We start from the raw sequence: 22409 nt of genomic DNA, 5'->3' as shown, positions 1-22409 counted from the left end.
GTCTGTATATGACTGCTATCCATCATAAAATCTTCACTAAAATGAAGCTATGTTTAAGCTAATGTTATGAGACAGACTTTCCTGAAAATAAAAGAGCTACCAACCGTCATAAAAATATTTTCAGATTTTCCTCAAAAGGTCTGGTAGAGGAAGGAGAGGCCACGGTAATTGTTGATACTTGCCCTTTGTCTTTGGCATGCACATCAGCTCCGTGTTGCAGCAGATACTCCACCACAGACACCCTGTTATAGCCAGCTGCAAAATGCAGTGGTGTGGACTGACGCCCTTCGATGTCTCTGCAGTTCACACTCTGAACAGTACACAATTTCTATAGGAGGGAACACAGCATACATATAGTGCTGTTATATATTCTGGTTTCTTATTTTCATTCATTTAGTAGAAATTTCAAATCTGAGTTATTTTCTGGTCTCATCAAATCATCCTCAGAAACTATTTGCTATCTATTCCTTTTTCTTTTCTTTTTTTTAGAGAGATGGAGAAAGAGGGACAGACAAGAAGGGAGCTCCAGCTGAGCCGGTGACTCCTTGCTCAAGCCAGTGACCTTGGGCTTCAAGTTGGCAACCATGGGGTCGTGTCTATGATCCCACGCTTAAGCTGGCGACCTTGTGGTTTCAGACCTGGGTCCTCAGCGTCCCAGGTCGATGCTCTATCCATGCGCCACCACCCGGTCAGGCGCATTCGTATTTCATCTCGTTACTTAGTGGGAATCCCCCTATCCCTCTGGTCCTCTCATCTATGCCTATACAATCTTTTGCCAAAACCAGTAGGGAAATTTTATCATCACCAGTACTACTATTTACATAAACGTAATCTAAGTATCAATTATCAGCAATTGTTAAATTGCATTTTTGGCAAATATATAAAGGCATCACCATTATATGGGGCTTGTTAAAAACTCAGAATCTAAGACCCTCATCTACTGAGTCAGAGTCAGCACTTTCTCAAGATTCCCAGCTGACTGTAAGCACATCAAAGTTTAGAAGTACTGCTCCAGACCAGTGCTTCTCAGGTTTTCATGGGCACCAGGTCCCACATCCAGATTTTCTAACTCAGTATGACTGGGCTGGGGTCTGAGAATTTGCATATCTAACAAGTTACTTAGATAGTGTTGATGCTGATAGTCAAAGAACTACATTTAGAGAATTAAATTGCATTATAGGGAATAAATTAACAGAATGTTATTGTTTATATACCGTCCTTGGGAGAATTAAAAAAATAGTCAAGCAATTTTTTGTGCTATTTGGTTTAGATAAGAAAAACCTACCTGAGAAAGATTTAAGAGTAACATTTAAAATACTTAAGAGTATTCTGCATGAAAAGCATAAACATCTGAGGAATAAAAGCAACACTGGTAATAAATCATGGTGCTCAAAAAAAGTCAAAAGAATATCAGTATTAGTAAAAACCCTTACTCTCTTTTTTGGTTTTTTTTTTTTTTCATTTTTCTGAAGCTGGAAACAGGGAGAGACAGTCAGACAGACTCCCGCACGCGCCCGACCGGGATCCACCCGGCACGCCCACCAGGGGCGATGCTCTGCCCATCCTGGGTGTCGTCATGTTGCGACCAGAGCCACTCTAGCGCCTGAGGCAGAGGCCAAGGAGCCATCCCCAGCGCCCGGGCCATCTTTGCTCCAATGGAGCCTTGGCTGCGGGAGGGGAAGAGAGAGACAGAGAGGAAAGCGCGGCGGAGGGGTGGAGAAGCAAATGGGCGCTTCTCCTGTGTGCCCTGGCCGAGAATCGAACCCGGGTCCTCCGCACGCTAGGCCGACGCTCTACCGCTGAGCCAACCGGCCAGGGCTATTCTTTTTTGTTTAAATTCTCATCGAAGTTACTGGAGTGACACTGGTTTATACAATTATATGGCTTCAGGCGTCCAACTCTACAACACATCTCTGTACACTGTATTGTGTGTTTACTCCACTAAGTCTTTGTGCATCACCATTTATCCCCCCATATCCTCCTTTAATTTCCCCTCTGCTCTTTACTATCCTACCCTAAAAGCCTAGAGCTGAATAAACCAAAAAATCAACTATCAGGAGTTTCATCTCAGGACTGAAAAAACTCTTCAATGCTACCCAAACAAGAGGTCGTCATCAGATATATAGTTTCAGGGTCCCATTTGAAAGATGACATTCCATGGGTCTGAAGTTAGGCTCTAGGAATGAGTATTTTTTTATTTTATTTTTTTTTTGTATTTTTCCGAAGCTGGAAACGGGGAGGCAGTCAAACAAACTCCCACATGAGCCGGACCGGGATCCACCCGGCATGCCCACGAGGGGGCGATGCTCTGCCCATCTTGGGGTGTCGCTCTGTCGCAATCAGAACCATTCTAGTGCCTGAGGCAGAGGCCATGGAGCCATCCTCAGCGCCCGGGCAAACTTTGCTCCAGTGGAGCCTTGGCTGCGGGAGGGGAAGAGAGAGACAGAGAGGAAGGAGAAGGGGAGGGCTGGAGAAGCAGATGGGCGCTTCTCCTGTGTGCCCTGGCCGGGAATCGAACCTGGGACTACCACACGCCAGGCTGATACTCTACCACTGAGCCAACCGTCCAGGGCCGGAATGAGTCTTTTTAACACGTGCCAGCGCTAGGTTTGGTAGTTATCATCAGCCACTCTACTGCCTACTTGTCAGTTTAGTTTTGTCTGCACTGACAGGTTTTCTAACAGGAAGTATCTAGTCTACAGATCACCACTAAACAAACACAATTGAGCACTTAAGTTTAAGTATTCATTGGGTAATATACATGTTACTGTCCCCGTGATTCACCTGCCTAGAGCTAGATAAAGAATAGAAAAGTGGATGAAAATAAAATTCTACCAAGTGATTTTAAAAGGACAGGCAAGGGAAGACAACCCGATGCCCATTCACAGAGAGTAAGGGAGAAGAAAGTCTTTCTCAATCCAATCACATTATTTTGTTCTCTAAGACCAATTCCTGCTCCCAATTTCATCTCTTTATCTATTTCTTCCTGTAGACCAGTGGTTTTCAACCGCCAGACTGCAGACAGGTGGCTAGTCTGTGAATATTAATCACCCTTATGTCTAAAGATATTGCAGTCTTGTCTTTACTATTATGTGCAATGAATATTGTTTTATGATCATTTAACCAGACAAGCATTTAAAAATTTTTGATCACCCCTCACAAAAAAAATCAACTAGTTTCCCTTTAATTTATTTAGGGGGAAACAACAACTCAGCTCACTACCTTTAACAGAAGTGATTTGTTTTTCCACAAGCCAACACAGTCAGTAAGAGAAACAAAATCCCCCTTTCAATATCCTATAAGCTACCTACTTAAGGAAACGAGAATGTAAATATAAAACACATCAAACAATAAGACCGCATTATAATACAATTTTTTCTTTGCAAAATAAAATTTAAAAAACAAACAAAAAAGGCCCTGGCCGGTTGGCTCAGCGGTAGAGCGTCGGCCTAGCGTGCGGAGGACCCGGGTTCGATTCCTGGCCAGGGCACACAGGAGAAGCGCCCATTTGCTTCTCCACCCCTCCGCCGCGCCTTCCTCTCTGTCTCTCTCTTCCCCTCCCGCAGCCAAGGCTCCATTGGAGCAAAGATGGCCCGGGCGCTGGGGATGGCTCCTTGGCCTCTGCCTCAGGCGCTAGAGTGGCTCTGGTCGCAATATGGCAACGCCCAGGATGGGCAGAGCGTCGCCCCCTGGTGGGCGTGCCGGGTGGATCCCGGTCCGGCGCATGCGGGAGTCTGTCTCTCCCCGTTTCCAGCTTCAGAAAAATGCAAAAAAAAAAAATTTTAAAAAAACCAAAAACAAAAAAACCCTCTGCAGTATTTGGGGATAGCTGTACTACTTACACAGATAAAGCAGTAGGAAAGAATCCCATGGACTTTTAAATCAACTTTTATAGACCTCTTATTTAAAAAGACAGCGAATAAATTTTCTCAGCGTTCAAGTTCAGATGAGACCAACAAGTTCAGATGAGACCAACATTCATATTCTATTCTCAGAAAATCTAATATTGACTTTTATGGGGTGGGTCTGTTTAGGACTGAGAACACCATATAGAAATATAGTAATAATGCTTTAAATAGCTACCTCTGTCATAAATCAAATCAATACAGTTAAGATTTTTATAAAACTTATTACCTATTAATAACCCCTAAAATAGGACATTCACTGTTTTGGAAAAGACTGGGGCAGAGACAAGGGCAAAACAAAACTCCCTACTATTCGCTTAATTGCCAAAAAAAGGAAATTATTACATTATTGAAACTCATAAAATATGCTGAATTAACTTTAATTTATACTAGCTGAATTAAAAAGTAGTCTTATTCTTTCAAAATATTAGCCTTTTGAGTTACATATTTACCTGGATAATCAGTTTCTGTAGGTAACAGAAGTATTTGGTATAGGCATTAAAATATGCTTCTATAGTAAAAAGTCAAGCAAAATCTAAGGAAGTACACAGTTACTCGGGGGAAGACTATTATAGTAGATGGGCCATGTAAGAGCTGACGTTTGCTCCTCCGAGAGAGGAAAAAAATTCAGTGTAGATGAACTGAAGATTATAAGGAGACAATGGCTCTGAAAAGTAACAACACAGTATCATCACTATATTTAAACACTGGGTCCTCACCATGGTATGGGGGAGCTGGCGGCAAAGAAATGAAACCAGAAGAAATATAGACAGAATGAAACACTGTTTAGTTTTTTCCCTCCTCCTGGGTTTTATATATTAAATGTAAACAATAATAGACAGTCATTTGATATATGCTCTTTTAAAGTGACAAATGCCTAGGTTCTTTAAACAAAACTCATTTCCATAAACATACAGTTTATTTAAATTTATGACCATGATGCATGTGAAACTAAAAAGTTTCTTCTATTACTTAATGATTATTTTCAGAGGACTAGATTAGTATTATTTACCTTTTAAAACAAGGCACATATAAACAACTAGGTTCTTCATTGTAACAGTACAGATTCATTAAACATTGTCAAAATAAAAACCCAAAGTTAAAAACATAAGATCATCTTACTTTTACAGTTTCTACATCTCCGGCCTTTGCAGCTTCCAGTAATTGTCTGTCTGCTTCTGAATTACCTAGTGGAATACCCTCTAAAGAGAGAGAAGGAAAGAGTAATTAACTCCTACTCAGAATGTGGGACCACGCTTTAAGGGAGGCATCTTATCTCAAAGAAATTTTTTATAGTTTGGCAGATTATATAGCAAATACCAATGATAGTAGAGAAAAAATAGTAAGACTTTTAAAACTTTTATTTGGAAACACATATAAGCGAAATTGTAAATGTGAATGATAATAATAAAATCTGATTTAAGCAATGTAAAGAAACATAAAACAGATGATGAAAGATGGCCAGCTCTGTGAGCAAGCCTGCTGAATGGTGGAAAAACACAGAAGAGCAATGGCCAGAGCTCTATCTAACCATGGTTCTGACGTTAGCTATCTGACTGGGGCAAGTCACTTGAACTTTCTGGGCCTCAGATTTTCTCAGTTCTAAAATTCTGTTTTACAGTTTATATAAATCCTGTTGGAAAAGAAGAAAACATGCACCTTGTATCTCAGAACAAATAAACTCCAAATGAATTAAAGTATAAAAAGTAAACCTTAAATATAACAGAAGATACTATAAGTGATTATTTTTTATATTATAGCAGTAAAAAGCATCTTAGAGTAGATTAAAAGCAGAATCAAAATTGATTTGGAAAAATATCTGCCAGGCTTTAAAGTATTAAAGTTATGTACAAACAAAGGCAAGTATAAAAATGGAAAAATACTGCAAAATGTATCTTAAGACTGAAATAATGATACTTTTTTTCCATGTATTAGTGGGCTAAGAGGGAAAAGGGGAGCTACATGGCAGTATTTCTATAATTTGCATTAAAAAAGCATCTATTTCTTCTGAATAATTTTTGTGTAACTTTTGTTATTCTTCTGTATTACTTTTGTATAATTTTCCATACAAAAACTCACACAAGCAGATTAAGAATCATAATATCTACTGCTGAAAAGAAAAACAGGTCCCGTCATACATTGTTAGTAGAGTGTAAAATGGTACATAACAACCTTTCTGGAAGATGACTTAACAATTACGTTATCCCTTGACCCAGGAATTTGGATCGTGGTCATTTAGTCTAAGAAACCAGCTGGAAAAGTAAGTAATAGCATTTTGCATAAAACTACTAAGACTATAAGTATCCATCACTAGGCAACTGAATAGGACTAGTGTTATATCCGCAGAACTGACACCGAAACGAACATGTAGTACATGGGAAAGTACAGCAGTCTTACGGTTAGTTCACAGTTTGGCAGCTTCCGGGAGGTTTTATCAACTTGCCTTCATTTAACACTTCTATTCAAGCAGTGTTTTTCTCAAAATGTGGTTTCTAGACCACACATAGAAGGATCCTCAAGGGCAACTACTGAAGATACAAAAGGCTTGATCTGTTACATTTCTTCTCATTAGAGCTTTGAGATGTCAGAGATTCTATTAAAATTCTAGTAAAATGTGGAGATGTAGGCAAAGACACTTGAAAATTATGGGACCAGATTTCTAGGCTAAAAATTTTAACCTATGTGTAGATATTTATAGATTGTGTGTAAATATTTAAATATTTTTAAATGCAATAAATGAGGGAATTCAATAGTTAAATACTATATATTCTTGTAAGTCAAATAGTTGGCTACCTTGTACAAAATCTACACGCCTTCCTTGTATTATAAAAAATTAAAAAAAAAAGAATGAATAGGGCCAATCTTAAAGTATTATTTATCACTACAGTTGCTCTACTATGAGATACCTACCTTTCCAAGTTTTCCCTTCTTTTATTAATTTTTTAGAGAGGAGAGAGAGTGAGAGAGAGAAGGGGGAGGGAGGAGCAGGAAGCATCAACTCCCATATGTGCCTTGACCAGGTAAGCCCAGGTTTTGAACCAGCGACCTCAGCATTCCAGGTCGACGCTTTATCCACTGCGCCACCACAGGTCAGGTTTTCCCTTCTTTAAAAGGAAATAGCTACTATTGTATCATACTTTTAAGATGTTTCTAGACAAAAACTTAAGAGTCAGCTATTTATTCAGAGAAATTGGGTAGAAAAATGCTACTGGAACAAAGTCATAATTAAGATTTAATGACACTTGGGCACTAAGTAGAATGAGTTAGGAAGAAATAACAGCCAAAAATTCTTTAAAATTTTTCCTTTAACCACCAACCATTACATGATAGATTTTAAAGGTTAATTAAAAAAAATAATTTAATGGAAGTATTTAATACCTTGAAGAAGCTGCTGCACGTTTTCATTTCCCATCTGTAAAGCAGTAAAGCCCTGAAGAGAGATGATGTTAGGATCACACCCGTAGCTCAGGAGTAGGCGGCAGGTCTGTAGATGACCACAGTGTGCAGCTCTGTGCAGAGAAGTCTGACCAAGATTATCCAGAGCATTAACCTTAATGCAGAAAAAGCTGAAATTAGCTTTCAATGCAAAATTTAAATTATCCAATCATGTATTTTACATCTGCTACTAATTTTAAATTCTCAATTATTCTCTTAAGAAGGCTACTCAAAGCAATTATTTATGTTCAAATCTAGAACAATTCATGAAAGTTGACATCAGAATGAAGACTCAATTTTGGGATAAAAGTATGAGATGTTGAGTAACAGTTATTTTTTATGGATCTCTGAGGTTCAGAAATGTGGAGAATAACCAGAAGAGAGACAATAGTCAGTAACAAAGCCAGAGATTAGATTAGTTTTAAAATACTTATTTCTGGCCCTGGTCGGTTGGCTCGGTGGTAGAGCATCAGGCCGGTGTATGGACATTCTGGGTTCGATTCCCAGTCAGGGCACATAGGAGAAGAGACCATCTGCTTCTCTGCCCCTCCCCCTCTCCCTTTTTTTTTTTCTCTCTCTCTCTCTTTTCTACTCCTGTAGCCCTGGCTCGGTTGAAGCAAATTGGCCCTGGGCACTGAGGATAGCTCCATGGCCTTGCCTCTGGTGCTAAAATTGATCGGTTGCCAAGCAACGAAGCAACAGCCCCAGATGGGCAGAGCATCACTGGCTTGTCAAGTGGATCTTGGTCAGGGCACATGCAGGAGTCTGACTCTCTGCCTCCCTGCTTCCCACTTACAAAAACAAACAGACAGACAAAAAGACACATTTCTATTTGCTTAATCTTTTACCATTTTTATCATGTAAAATAGCCTAAACAAATAAATACACTATGGTATATTCACAGAATAGGGAACTTCTGAGCAATAAAAAGGAACATACTGTTAAGTGGATGAATCTCCAAAACAGTATATTGAGGAAAAAGCCTTTCACAAGAGCACAAGTTGTATGATTGCATAAACATGAAGGCCTTGAATAGGTACATCTAATCTACGTAGGCAAAAATGAAGTTATTGTCTCTAGGGAAGGAAACTGCTTTGGACGGATCCCTGTCTCCTCCATGAGGTAATGTTCTATATCTTGGTGAGTTCTGATAAGGTGTATGTATCAGTCAAAATTCAGTAAATGTATATTTAATATCTGTGCATTTCAAGGCATGTAAATTTACATAAAAAACACACCACAACCAAAAACAAAAAAAATCTTAAATGAATATAGACCTCTAAATAATGCCTATTTGGAAATATTTAAGAAGTGCACAGTAATTTGCATACTACTTTGAAATGTATAAAAAGGTAAGATAAATTGAAAGAGAAGATGATACATAATAAAATATAGTAAAATGTTATAACAGAATCTAGGTGGTGGATAGGTTCATAGTTATTCTCTACAAAGTTCTTTCAACTTGGTTGTAATTTTTAAAATGCTGATTAAAACAATCACCTATAACACCTCCCCTATCACATCCCCACTTCACCCCTCCCGGCAAGGAAAATAACTCTTCAAAATATAACTGAGAAATTAAATTGCTCAGGAATCAATCCTGTAACCACTGTGTGTTTTGAGACACTGTCCAATTCACATTTATGGAATTGGGGAATATTTAAACAGAACTATAGTAAGAGTTTCTCAATGAATCCAATTTCAGACTATACAGCATAAATGGCTAATCTCTAGGTTTACGGAACTTAAAAAGCAATTTAAAATGCTGAAGGCAATTAACCTATTTATTCATACAACCAAAACTCACTGAAATATCAAATACATCCACTTAAAAATTTATATGGGGGCCTGGCCGGTTAGCTCAGTGGTAGAGCGTTGGCCTGGAGTGTGGACGTCCTGGGTTTGATCCCTGGTCAGGGCACACAGGAGAGGTGACCATAAGCTTCTCCATACCCCCCTTCCCCAGCACTGAGAATGGCTCCATGGAGCCTCTACCTCAGGTGCCAAAAATAGATCCATTGAGAGCATGGCCCCAAATGGGAAGAGCACTGGCCCCAGATGGGGGTTGCTGGGTAGATCCCAGTCGGGGCGCATGGTGGAGTCTATCCCCCCTCTTCTCACTTGGAAAAGAAAAAAAAAAAGAAAACTATATGGGTACCCCTCTATTTTAAGATTAGGGTGACCAACATATCCTGGTTTACTTGAGACTTCTCGAGTTTTAGCACTGAAAGTCCTCTGTTTCTGGAAATCCCTCAGGTCTCGACAAACCTGGATGGCTGGCCGCCCCAGCCAAGACTATTTTACTGAATTTTACAACTCAAATTTAATGTGAATAATTTCTTTTAGTAATGTATCACATGCACAAAAAACCAATCAGTGAAAGTTATAGAACAGATAGACAAATGAGATATGCCAAACAGTCAAGCAGAAATAACTTTATTTCATTCAATAATTTACAGTAGAAAGATGGAGAGTATACATTATCAAGAATTTCCCCAAATCAAAGGGAAATTAAGACACTTGAGAGGCAACAGAAAAAGAAATTGTAGAATTCTAAGTAGTTCCTTGACTGGGAAACTCAAAGAAGGACAGATCAGAAAACTCTCCTGCAATGCACATTTAGAGAAGAGCCTCAGGGCCACGTAAGGGGAAAGGGATCTCTTTTCATTCTTCTCCCTTCATTAAGAGCAGCTCATTCTTTCTGTTACATAATGAATTTCTACCAAAGATTTTGTTTAAAGGCAAGGATCTGTGGCTAAATACGGTAAAAACTGCTGAATTAGGTGACTGTCATCCCAATCTGGGATTCTTTGTATATCTTTTACTGAGTATTATTTTTTAAAGTTCTTGGGTAGGAAATGATGATTTATAGCCTGGATGAAAACAGTTATTCCATGAATAAAATGCTTTGTGTACAAATGCAAACTAAAAACCAGTAACTTCCCAATATGGGAAGGAGTAGTATTCACTTCCCAATATGGGGAGCTATGTTTTGAGTCAAGCCATTTAAATAACTTATTTCTTTTTGTTCCAAGTTCCTTGGCTTAGTCACAGAGAAAACAGAGAGTAAGAAAGACTCTGGTTGGGGTAAATAACAGGAGCTATTGTGGTAACCAAGGAACAGAAGATATGAGAAAAGAATACTGGAAAAGATGACAGGTCAGAATCAATATTTTCACTAGCTGGGGATATTTTCTTCAAGAAAAAATGTGAGAAAAACACCTTAAGGGTAATTTGACCAGTGGGGTATGGTTAAAGGGGATAGAGAATGAAAGATATAAATGCATAATGTACTTCTGAATAAATCCACAGGATTTCTAGAAAAACTTTTGATAAAGAAAAAGTATCTGCAGGACTATTTTTAAGTAAGATTAAGAGGAAAAAGGTAATACATAAGAGAAAGTAAATAGTTTAGGAAGTCGGACATTTCATTTGCTAAATAGAAAATAACTCACTGGATCATCACCAAAGATTACCAAAAAGGTAATACCTTTGCTTCATGTTTCACCACAACTTCAACAACATCGTTATGAGCTTTCTCAGATGCCACGTGTAGAGGAGTCAAGAATCTTAAAAGAGAAAAAGACAGCCAGACAATAAGCATATTTTTCAAAAATAAAATGTCAATAATTTTTAATTATTAAAAATATACTTACTCTTTAGTCTTTTCATTGATGTTTGCTCCTTTTCTTAGCAACAGTTCACATATTTGCTTTCTTTTGGGGTATGGAGATGCGGCAGCACAATGCTAGATAATTTAAATTGCAGCATTAATCAAGGACTATACAGGACTGATTTTTATCTAAGAATATTTGTGTTTCCAATCAAGAAGTTATTTCACTTTTTTTCCATAATTTTTTACCTTAACTTGTTATTAACTTTGCCACTCAAAGACTTTCTATTGGATAGAATGTACAATGATTAGCAAATTCTGGCAGGACCTGAAAATCTTATCAGATAACTTATTACTTACCAGATAACTTATTTATTACTAAATATTCTGATCAAGCTTTATAGTTGTCCTACATCTTTCAAAAGCCACTAGTGATGTGATGAAAAATAGAATTTAATGTGATCAATACTCTTTTCAAAACTGTTCCCGTTTAGAATGGTGTTTGTTATTTTTTAAAGGTTAATAAAACACCCCAAAAGTTAGGGTTTCTTCACATGGAGAAATAACAGCAGTCATCAGCTCTGGATTCTGTTTGGTAATAGCACTGATGGAATAGCTGACCAGATGAGAAGTATATGTTTCTCTTTCAACCAAGCAGAATAAGGAGCTTGGATAACATGTTTGGCAAAAATCAGTGGTGGAAAATGATACACTTCAGGGTGGATGTGGCAGACTTTATGTATATGATATATCAAGGAGGAAGGGAGACAGGAGATAGGGGTTTGCTAGTTATAATCCTAATAAGTATCTCATGGTCATGTCCCAAATCTTTGCATCCCCAACATACATGATGATACTCATACACAACAGGTGTTCAATAAATGACTAAACGAGCGAATGACTAAATAAATGTATGTATATACATTATAAAATTAAAACTTGAAAATTCATGGAATAAAAAGTTCTAGATCATTGTTAAGCTAAGTTGTTTTATACACTTAAATACATAGTACACATGAAATTTGTTTGACCTGTTGTCAATTATAAAGCTTATCTGATCCTCACGACTTTTGTTTCAGATTCATTCTTTGATGTTGTTGCCATCACAAAAATCATCTTTGCTCTCAAGAAAACCATTTTTTTTTTTTTTCCATTTTTCTGAAGCTGGAAACAGGGAGAGACAGTCAGACAGACTCCCGCATGCGCCCGACCGGGATCCACCCGGCACGCCCACCAGGGGCGATGCTCTGCCCACCAGGGGGTGATGCTCTGCCCATCCTGGGCGTCGCCATATTGCGACCAGAGCCACTCTAGCGCCTGAGGCAGAGGCCACAGAGCCATCCCCAGCGCCCGGGCCATCTTTGCTCCAATGGAGCCTTGGCTGCGGGAGGGGAAGAGAGAGACAGAGAGGAAAGCGCGGTGGAGGGGTGGAGAAGCAAATGGGCGCTTCTCCTGTGTGCCCTGGCCGGGAATCGAACCCGGGTCCTCCGCACGCTAGGCTGATGCTCTACCGCTGAGCCAACCGGCCAGGGCTCAAGAAAACCATTTTTAATTGGTGAATATATCTCCTTTGATATGAGTAATCATCCCAAACCATCTATCAGGATAGCACACAGAATGAAACTAATTTATTTCCAAGAATTTTGATCACATCCATTTCAAATTGCCCCCCTACTTGTCTGCCCCATCCTGGGAGAGGGCCAGTAAACTCTGGAAGCCTGGAAGACACTGCCCCTGGACCACAACCATCCAATATTTAGCTCTAGTATGTTTTACAATTAGTAACAAAACAAGGTGTTTTATAGAATATTTAGGGAAAACAACATGTAGTATTAGCTCTTTAGACCAGAAAATATTCCATTAGTCTTTCCAAATTTCTTTGTACCATCTCAATACTGCTATGATTTTAATTTTACACTACATTTATTAACCTAAAGCTTTGCTACTGTTTTTATGTGGATATATTTTTTTAAGTAGCCAAAAGGTCTACAATGTTTTGTAGGTAGGTTTCTACATTAGCTACGTACAACAGTTTACATCACAGCATAAGGAAGAAAATCAACCATGGAAGATATTAAGTAAGTAAGGCTATTTACTATGAATTACATTTGCCCCTAAATACATCAATTTCTTTAGGGCCGTCTTCCCCCACCCAAAGTATATTCTGCAGTTCATATAGCAGGACTTGGTTCCTTTTACATTTCTACTTCTAAGGCAGCCTCTGATATACAATTTCTTTTCCTGTCCTTCTATTTTCCTTACTAGCTCCCATCTTTTCCTAAGGCTCTTTTTCCCACACACTGCCTGGTTCTCATTTACTCTGTTACAGAGTGGTTGTTACCTCTATTAGAGAAGTAGCCTCTATTCATACACTTCATTCACACAGTATAGACGAAAGATATACAGACTTTAGATCTAATTTTGAAAAATATTACAAGACTAGAGGAGAGAACAAGTGTTTTTTTTTAATTATTTACTTATTTATTCATTTTAGAGAGGAGGTGGGGGGAGGAGCAGGAAGCATCAACTCCCATATGTGTCTTGACCAGGCAAGCCCAGGGTTTCGAACTGGCAACCTCAGTGTATCCAGGTCGATGCTTTATCCACTGCGCCACCACAGGTCAGGCCAAGTGGTTTTTATCTTGGTAGTAAAATGATTTTTTCATTTTCAGTGGGTTCCAAATTTTCAATTATAAACAAAATTTTTATAATAAAAAGCAAATTATATGTACCATCCACGATAAAAAAAAATTACACATAACATATTCCAGTATAAAAATAAAACGTTTTTCTGGAAGGATACTCATATGAATAGTAGCACTACCTTTGGGGGTGTGAGGTAGTCTATTTTTCTGTATTGTTTGAAGTTTTTTCTTTAAAATTTTTTTTATTTGAGAGAGAGGATGAGAGAGAGAAGAGGGGAAGATCAGGAAGCATCAACTCCCATATGTGCCTTGACCAGCAAGCCCAGGGTTTCGAACCAGTGACATCAGCGTTCCAGGTCAACATTTTATCTACTATACCACCACAGGTCAGGCTGAAATTATTTCTTTATTATTTATTTATTTACTTATTTATTTATGACAGAGATAGATAGAGTCAGAGAGAGGGACAGACAGGAAGGGAGAGAGATGAGAAGCATCAATTCTTTGCTGCGGCTCCTTTAGTTATTCACTGACTGCTTTCTCATATGTGCCTTGATGGGGGAGGGCTACAGCAGAGCGAGAGACCCCTTGCTCAAGCCAGTGATCTTTGGGCTCAAGCCAGTTACCGTGGGTCATGTCTATGATCCCATGCTCAAGCCAGCAACCCCGCACTCAAGCTGGTGAGCCCACACTAAAAAATGGCGACCTCAGGGTTTCAAACCTCGGTCCTCCAAGTCCCAGTATGATGCTCTATCTACTTTGCCACCACCTGGTCAGGCTGAAATTTTTTCTTTATGTATATACAAGTATAAAGTTTTAAAAAGCATGGATTTTAAAACGATGATCCTTCTAAGAGCAGGAGGACATTATGGTATTTTCCCTACCCCTACATCATCATCATAAGACACAGGACATTATAATTAGTTTTGCATGTTTTTGGTTATTGTATTATAAAAATTTAAATCTCAAACATTACCAATGCTGTTTCATGTGTTTGAGGATGCTTAAAATTCACCATTTCCAGAGAGAGATGTTTTTTGATTCGTGTAACATCAGCTTCCCTTGCAGCCTGCAGCAAAGAGTGGCCTTTAAATTCATCTAGATGAAGAAAAAGATAAATAAATCTGCATGAGAATTATCAAATTGATAGGACTTCCCTAGCAAAAGACACTGTATTTTTCTTGAAATTATTTTCAAAATATCTACCAAAATAGCCAAATGGAGAGTCTAAAGATAATCTCCAAATATAACCCCTTTATTCCAGTTCCCCTCAGTTATGATCCAATTCATTCCCAACTGCATACACGAATTTAGTACACGGCCAACTCAAGGTCTATTTTGGTCTGGAGGTATCTGGAGTTCTGCAATATATTCCCATGCCAGGGAGCTGAGAATTTTCCAAAGCACAGTACTAAAGAAAATAGAGGGTGACCACAGTCCTTACACTGAAATTATAGCAGTAATATATGGCTTTGCTCGCATATCAGCAAACAAGGTACTAGACAAGTTGGATATTCCTAAGAGGCACCTACTGATAAACAAATAAAAGATAGTATTTTTTCAAGATTCCTCTCTTTTATTCCATCTATTATCTTTTATTATTCCAAAATAGTTTTCTATTTATGTATTACAAACTGTATCTGTACTGCAAACCAGGTGGCTACTTCTCGCTACATCTCCTTCAGCTATACAAAACCGCCCAGATACCAAAGAATATTATATGGTAAAACCGGGGACTATGTTCAAAGACGGCAATCCTACAAATAACACTTGAACTTCATGGCAGTTTCCCAGGAAAGGAATAAAACCCAAATGTTTTTCAAAAGCATACCATTTTAAGACTAATACATATATATATAAGCATTTAACTTGACTTAAAAAAAACTAATACAAATATATTTTCTTTTCATAGTATCTTAAGAACAGAATGAGTAGAAACTCCCAAATGATGAAAGTCTGAACAACACAGCAAAGGAAAATATTCTATTACTTAAAAATTTCTAGAAGCAAACAAGAAATAAATTTTAGTTTTTTTGATATCGTAATATTTTAGATAAATATTCATCATTTTATACTCACATGCTAATCTTTCTTTTAATTGTGGTGTGGGAGCCAAGTCTATAGCACTTTTATTGTGACAATTCAGCAGTGTTGGGTCTGCACCATAACTCAGGAGGAGAGAGCACACTTCCACCCTGTTCTTGGAAGCTGCCTCATGAAGAGGAGTGAACTGCCACAAGTCCATTGCATTGACACAGGCACCATGCTGGGGGAGGAAAGCACACATTTAGTGCTCAATTTTTAAGAGACCTTAGAATTATTAGCAGTTTGTGATTTAACATCATGTAAGCTCAAACAAGTTATGATCCCAAAGTTTACTTTTGAAACCAATTATTTCAGAAAAAAAATACCTTTTTTTCCTTCACAGAAGAAATAGTAGCTGGTTGCTACGCCTACCCAAAGGCCTATTTAATTTTTTATTGTTAAAAACAGTTAAGAATGAAGCTTTAGATTTAACATGCATCTTTTCCAAAAACTAATTTTTTCTTTTGAGATCTGATTTACGTATGGCAAAACGCCGAGTTCTTCAGTCCATACAGTACAGCAGTTCCTCCTTATCCACGGGGGTTATGTTCCAGTACCCCCACGGATGCCCAAAACTATGAACAACACCAAGCCCTACATACACTACGCTGTTTCCTATACATACACCTACGACAGAGTTTAGTTTACAAATTAGGTATAGTAAGGGATTAACAACAATAAAATAGAACCATTATAACAATACACTGTAATAAAAGTTTATGTGAATGTGCCCCTCCTCCACTGTACTGTACTTACCTTTCACTTACAGGAAACACTTAAAGGCTTCTCTTTGGCATAATGGAATTGCCAGTATCACTACTCTCGCATGTTGGGGCCATTATAAGTAAAACAAGGGTTACTTGAATAGAAGTAGTGCAATTCAGGACAGGTGATCTGGTAACAGAGACAGCTACTAAATGACTAACGGGCAGCTGTATATACAGTGGGGATACGCTGGATTCACGTCTCAAATAGGACAATGTGAGATTTGATCACACTACTCAGAATGGCATGTGATTTAAAACTTATAAATTGTTTATCATTGGAATTTTCCATTTAAAATATTTTCAGACTACAGTTGATTACACGTAACTGAAACTGCAGAAAATAAAATCGTGGAAGGGGGCCAACTGTAGTTTGATGTGTTTCGAGGAATATACATATTCAAGATACCCAAAATTCAAGATATAGGGCACTTTCATTATCCCAGAATGTTTGTTCATACTCCTTTTATAGACAATTCCTGCCCTCATTCTGTTAGCACCATGTATTAGATTTAACTGTTCTTGAGTTTCATAAAAATGAAACAAGTATATACTCTGTGTCTAGCTTTTCTCACTGAGATTCATTCATGTTGTAGCAGTAATTCATTTTTACTTCTGAGTAGTAGCATTCCATTGTATATATATCATAATATACTTAACCATCACCCTGTCAATGGACTATTTGGCATTTGAACTATTTCTAGTTTTTGACTAGTATTAATAAGCTTTTATGAACATCCATGTACAAGTCTCTTTGTGCACACATACTGTCATTCCTTTTGCACATACCCCTAGGAATAAAACTACTAGGTCATATGGCAGATGTGTTCTATTAGACTTTTCTAAAAGTGGCTATATTGTTTCTGCAATGCCACCAGCAATGTTTGAGTTTCAGTGTCCCAGTGCCTTGCTAATACTTAGTACTGTCAGTCTTTCTAATTTAACCATTTCCAAGTATTGGAGTTGGATGGACCACAGAAGTCGTTCTAGTTCAGGGGTCGGGAACCTATGGCTCACGAGCCAGACGTGGCTCTTTTGATGGCTGCATCTGGCTCACAGACAAATCTTTAATAAAAAAAATAATAACGTTAAAAATATAAAACATTTTCATGTATTACATTCATTTCCTACCGCTCATATTCATGGTTGCGGGTGGCTGGAGCCAATCACAGCTGTCCTCCGGGACAACACCAAATCTTTATTGGATAATGCCTAACGTACACGGGTCGTTGTATGGCTCTCACAGAATTACATTTTAAAATATGTGGCATTCATGGCTCCCTCAGCCAAAAAGGTTCCCGACCTCTGTTCTAGTTTAACCTCTCATCAGGCGCAAAATTCCTTCTATAGCATACCTGTAGAAGGTGAACCAGCTACTCACTCTGAGGACTTTCAATGAACAGAAACTAATTCTCAACATAACTTCTTATACTTACTAGATAAATCCCGCTGTTAGAATATTCTCTTTTACATTAATTTAAATATATACTTTAAACTTTGATTTACTGGTCTTCTTTGGAGCAAAGAAGATCAATATTCTTCTTTGCAATATTTGAAGGCAACTATTACATTTTTCTTTTCCTGTCCAAACACCTTCTTTTTAAATGGTTTTGAGACATCCTATCATCCCAGTGGCCCTAAAATAAATATATTTCAGTTTAAAAAATTCATTTAAAGAGTCTATAACAATATTCTCAGTATGGTTTTACTGTGCAAGTGCAATGCATCTGTTATTAAATTTGTTCCTGACACTATACTTCTACTAGTGGCATACAATTATGTTAGCTTTTCAAGCAGTCAAATCACAATCTGTATGTTTCCTGGTCATGAAAAGCAGGCACAGCATGTTTACTGTTAAATGCTAGTGTTTGCTAGCCAGACTCTTTAGCAAGGGCTGCCTACTGACTCAGTGTTGTTCAAGACTTCTGCCTGTATCCCCTGTCTCTATTTACAGGTATTTGCTTTCTCCTGACTCTCCTGAATTTCATTACTCTGATAACTGTTTGCACTCTCACCTCTTCTAACCTCCTCGATATGTATAACCTCTAGTCAGCCTCCCACTCTTAGTAAACACTAAGTCTTAGAAAAACACCATTTGGTTGTCTATAAAAGTCCCATTGCAATTTGTATGATGTTTTACTGTTATCCATAATATTTCAAATATTCTACTGAATTCAAGATTCAGTTTTACAATAAGCAAAAGCACTACTGCTACAAATGCATGATAATGCAGCTACATTATAAATTTAAAAAGGCTTATGGGCTACTCAGAGTGTCTAATCATAATAAAGTTGTTTCTGTGGGAAATGTACTCTATGGTAGCACATACCCCAAAGGAAAGTACAGAGGCATTGGTAATAAATGTCTTCTTTCCCTTATAACAGCTGCTGATAGACTGAGGAAAGTATTCAAGGGGCATAATGAATGCAGAGTGAGAAAAGTCTGAAGAGTGTGGTCAACTGCATATACTGCTCATAAAAATTAGGGGATCAGGGAATGTGCAGATACTCCGGTACTTTCAGCCTTTTGTATAGTGCATTTTCACCAATGAAATAAAAGTTGGTTTTGCCCTGGCTGGTTGGCTCAGCGGTAGAGCGTCGGCCTAGCGTGCGGAGGACCCGGGTTCGATTCCCGGCCAGGGCACATAGGAGAAGCGCCCATTTGCTTCTCCACCCCTCCGCTGCGCCTTCCTCTCTGTCTCTCTCTTCCCCTCCCGCAGCCAAGGCTCCATTGGAGCAAAAGATGGCCCGGGCGCTGGGGATGGCTCTGTGGCCTCTGCCCCAGGCGCTAGAGTGGCTCTGGTCGCAATATGGCGACACCCAGGAGGGTCGCAACATGGCGACGCCCAGGATGGGCAGAGCATCGCCCCCTGGTGGGCAGAGCGTCGCCCCCTGGTGGGCGTGCCGGGTGGATCCCGGTCGGGCGCATGCGGGAGTCTGTCTGACTGTCTCTCCCTGTTTCCAGCTTCAGAAAATATGAAAAAAAAAAAAAAAAAAAAAGTTGGTTTTGCATCTCATTTGCATAATCAAACAACTTTCTTTGACTTGTTTGCTTTTCTGATGTTTTTGTTTAATAAAAAAAATCAAATGCTTCTTTTTTTATTGCTTCATATTCATTTTGAAATATCCCCTAATTTTTGTGAGCAGTGTATATATAGAGGCTGGGGGACAAAAAGATTTGGGGGTGTGGGTAACATCTTTGGATTCATTCTAAAGAGGACATATATTTTCTATTCTCATCCAACAGGGAGCAAAATAAGTAATTTCTTGCCAGTCCTGAGATCCTGATTGTTAAAAAATAGCTACCCAATATACAGGAAGAAATAAAGCTTACCAAATGAGCCTGTTTCAACTCAAAGTATAGCTGGGCAAGTCTTGCAAATGTAATGGTTGGTTTTAATAATACACAATTCACTAAAAATTGCTCTCTGATATTTCAAGAGTTTTGAAAGTTCACTTTAGTCACAAATTATAGAATCCTGTAATCTGCTACTTATAAAATGATAGTGCTACTTTATACTTAAAATCTTATGGTATCCCCAAAATCTCAAGCAGTCAGATGCTGCCCTAGCGATCATCTACATTTTGTAGTAATTAAATACTCTTATCTCCACCAAGTGCTGAAAACACATAGAAAACACATCACTATGTATTTAAAATAACATAAATTATAAGAAAATTACAAGAAAACTAACCTTGACCAGAAGTTCAGTAACTTCATAATGACCGTAAGAACAGGCATTGTGTAAGGGCACCAGATCACTATAATATGAGGAGAGAAAAGCCTGTTATTACAGATTCCATAGACTTATTTTAATTTTAATTAATTTAAACTTAGATTTAAATAGCAAATGGCTTATGTGACCTGCTAATAAAAATGTTAATACTATCCATTTGAACCATAAGTCCTAAAAATTATTTTTTTTTAAAATTTTTTTGTCGACCTGGAACACTGAAGTCGCTGGTTCAAAACAGTGGGCTTGCCCGGTCAAGGCACATATGGGAGTTGATACTTCCTGCTCCTCTCCCTTTCTCTCTTATACTCACTCTCTTTTCTCTCTAAAATGAATAAATAAAATCTAAAACAAAACAACTTTCCCCTTGGCTTGAGAGGAGATAGGGAAAGAGGAGGAGGGGGGAAGAGGGGGAAAAATGGAGGGGGATGGGAGAGGGAATGGAGGAGGGAGAGATGGAGGGGGGAGAGGGGAATGGAGGGGGAGAGAGGGAGAGCAAAAGGGAGAGATGGAATGACTATTTCTCCCTGTATTACTGAAATAACCCTCATTTCAATTTGTCCTTCAAGCTATAGCGAGACTTTTAAAAAAAATATATCAGATGTGGTTACTCCTTGTTTTAACATCTTTCACTGGTTTTTCCTTGCTTTCAAATGATGGGTCCAACTGCTTAGCCTGTCACACAATGATATGACCCTATCTAGTCTTACCTGTCAATAACAGTATACCAAACCACTTGAGGTTCACTTCATGCCTCTCTGCGGAACTATTCCCTGGGTGTAGCATCGAGTTCCCTCCCTCCTGCTTACTTCTATACATCTTTTTCCATCTCAGACAGCTCAAACACTGACTCTTCTTTGAAACATTTTTTTTTGAGATACTGTAGGGTAAATTGCTATATTTCTTAATAAAACTAAGACCCAATGCCTTCATTATGGCAATGGAAGAAAAACTTTTTATATAGGAAGGTACAGTGAAACCTTAAAATCTTAACCTATCTTTAAGCTGCTTCTCCACGGGGATTACTCACAATTAATTACCACAGACACCTTCATTGCCTTTCAAAACTCTTGAAATACCTGTGCTGAGTGATGCCTTAGGCTTTATTTCTATCTATCTTCTCTTTAAAGGCTCACGACTTTCCTTAGCAATTTTTATAATTTCTTACTTACCTGAGCAATAATTTCATTTCCAACTATCTACTAACCACCTCCACTTGAGTTTCATAAAACCAAGAGTTCTAAAAGTGAACTCAATGTTTTCCCCTAAAATAATTTTCCATCCTGGATTTTAGTATGTACATCGTTGGGTCTCACTCATTCAGCTTCAAACTGTGAAATGTAGTTATCTTTTTATTCCTTTCTTTCTCATCACTTCCAGACAGTCAAGGGATCTTGTCCATTTTTACACTGCAATATCTTTTGCATTGTGTCTTCTTTTCATTTCCATTTCTTCTGCCACCACTACTATAGATCTTCATTATGCCGAATTCTCTAATTGCTCCTTTCACTTCTTGTCTCCCTCTCTAATCTACTTGTATACATTGCTGCCAGAATGCACCTCTTTAAAACTCCTCTTAGAATAATCATTCCCCTTTGCTTAAGATCTTTCAATTGCTAATGAGACTCATAGAATGAAGTTTGAATTTCTTAGGCTAAAATGCCAAGTAATATAAATCCTGATTCTTACCTATTTCTTCAACCCTAGCCAAGGTGGTCTAGTCACTGTTTCCCAAATATGCTATAATACCTGCTTGAGCACCTCTTCTCACACCAGTTCTCTTGCAGAGTGCTGGTTCCTAAACTCTCTGCTTTCTTGAACTGAGTACAGGTCGAGTACCGTCCAGTCCTGAAGGACTTCCCAATCACTATAGCTATCACTGAGAGTTCCCTTCTGGGCACATCTACAGCAATGTCCCTCCCTATCACCTCACACTTAGGAGAGAACTTGTATTGGTAGGTATCTTCTCGTGCCCCCGTAAAGTGTAGCGTAAGCCTTAAGAGTAGTTACCCTAACGTTTGATAATTCCCTATAACCTCAGAACAGTATGCATATTATAAAAACTCACTGAATGTTAATGCTGTTTAGTAAAAAAGAAAAAAAAGATTTTTGTAAAGTTATAGAAATTATTATAAGGATAGTAACATTTAAGAAATCCTCATTTTTGCTGGGGTTGTGAACACATAATACAATATACAGATGCTGTATTACAGAATTGTACACTTGAAA

General features: G+C 38.3%; 1 protein-coding gene across 3 annotated transcripts in view; it reads right to left on the bottom strand.

Annotated features, from left to right (window-relative positions):
- Nucleotides 1-22409, bottom strand: part of TNKS2 (tankyrase 2) — a 76432-nt gene that overhangs the window by 29248 nt on the left and 24775 nt on the right. For 2 of the 3 annotated variants that reach the window (XM_066238333.1, XM_066238335.1), the window contains exons 7-14: nucleotides 20142-20208; nucleotides 15678-15864; nucleotides 14575-14696; nucleotides 10997-11088; nucleotides 10831-10909; nucleotides 7284-7455; nucleotides 5028-5107; nucleotides 183-328 (exon numbers count right to left, since the gene is read on the bottom strand). In XM_066238333.1, the coding sequence (XP_066094430.1) occupies nucleotides 183-328; nucleotides 5028-5107; nucleotides 7284-7455; nucleotides 10831-10909; nucleotides 10997-11088; nucleotides 14575-14696; nucleotides 15678-15864; nucleotides 20142-20208 (945 nt within the window). The remainder of the gene's footprint in view (nucleotides 1-182; nucleotides 329-5027; nucleotides 5108-7283; nucleotides 7456-10830; nucleotides 10910-10996; nucleotides 11089-14574; nucleotides 14697-15677; nucleotides 15865-20141; nucleotides 20209-22409) is intronic. The other variant, XM_066238334.1, reaches the window with a different exon arrangement.

Source organism: Saccopteryx bilineata, chromosome 7 (assembly GCF_036850765.1).
Source record: "Saccopteryx bilineata isolate mSacBil1 chromosome 7, mSacBil1_pri_phased_curated, whole genome shotgun sequence".
NCBI lineage: Eukaryota > Metazoa > Chordata > Mammalia > Chiroptera > Emballonuridae > Saccopteryx > Saccopteryx bilineata.
This window is presented reverse-complemented; position numbering and strand designations above follow the sequence as displayed.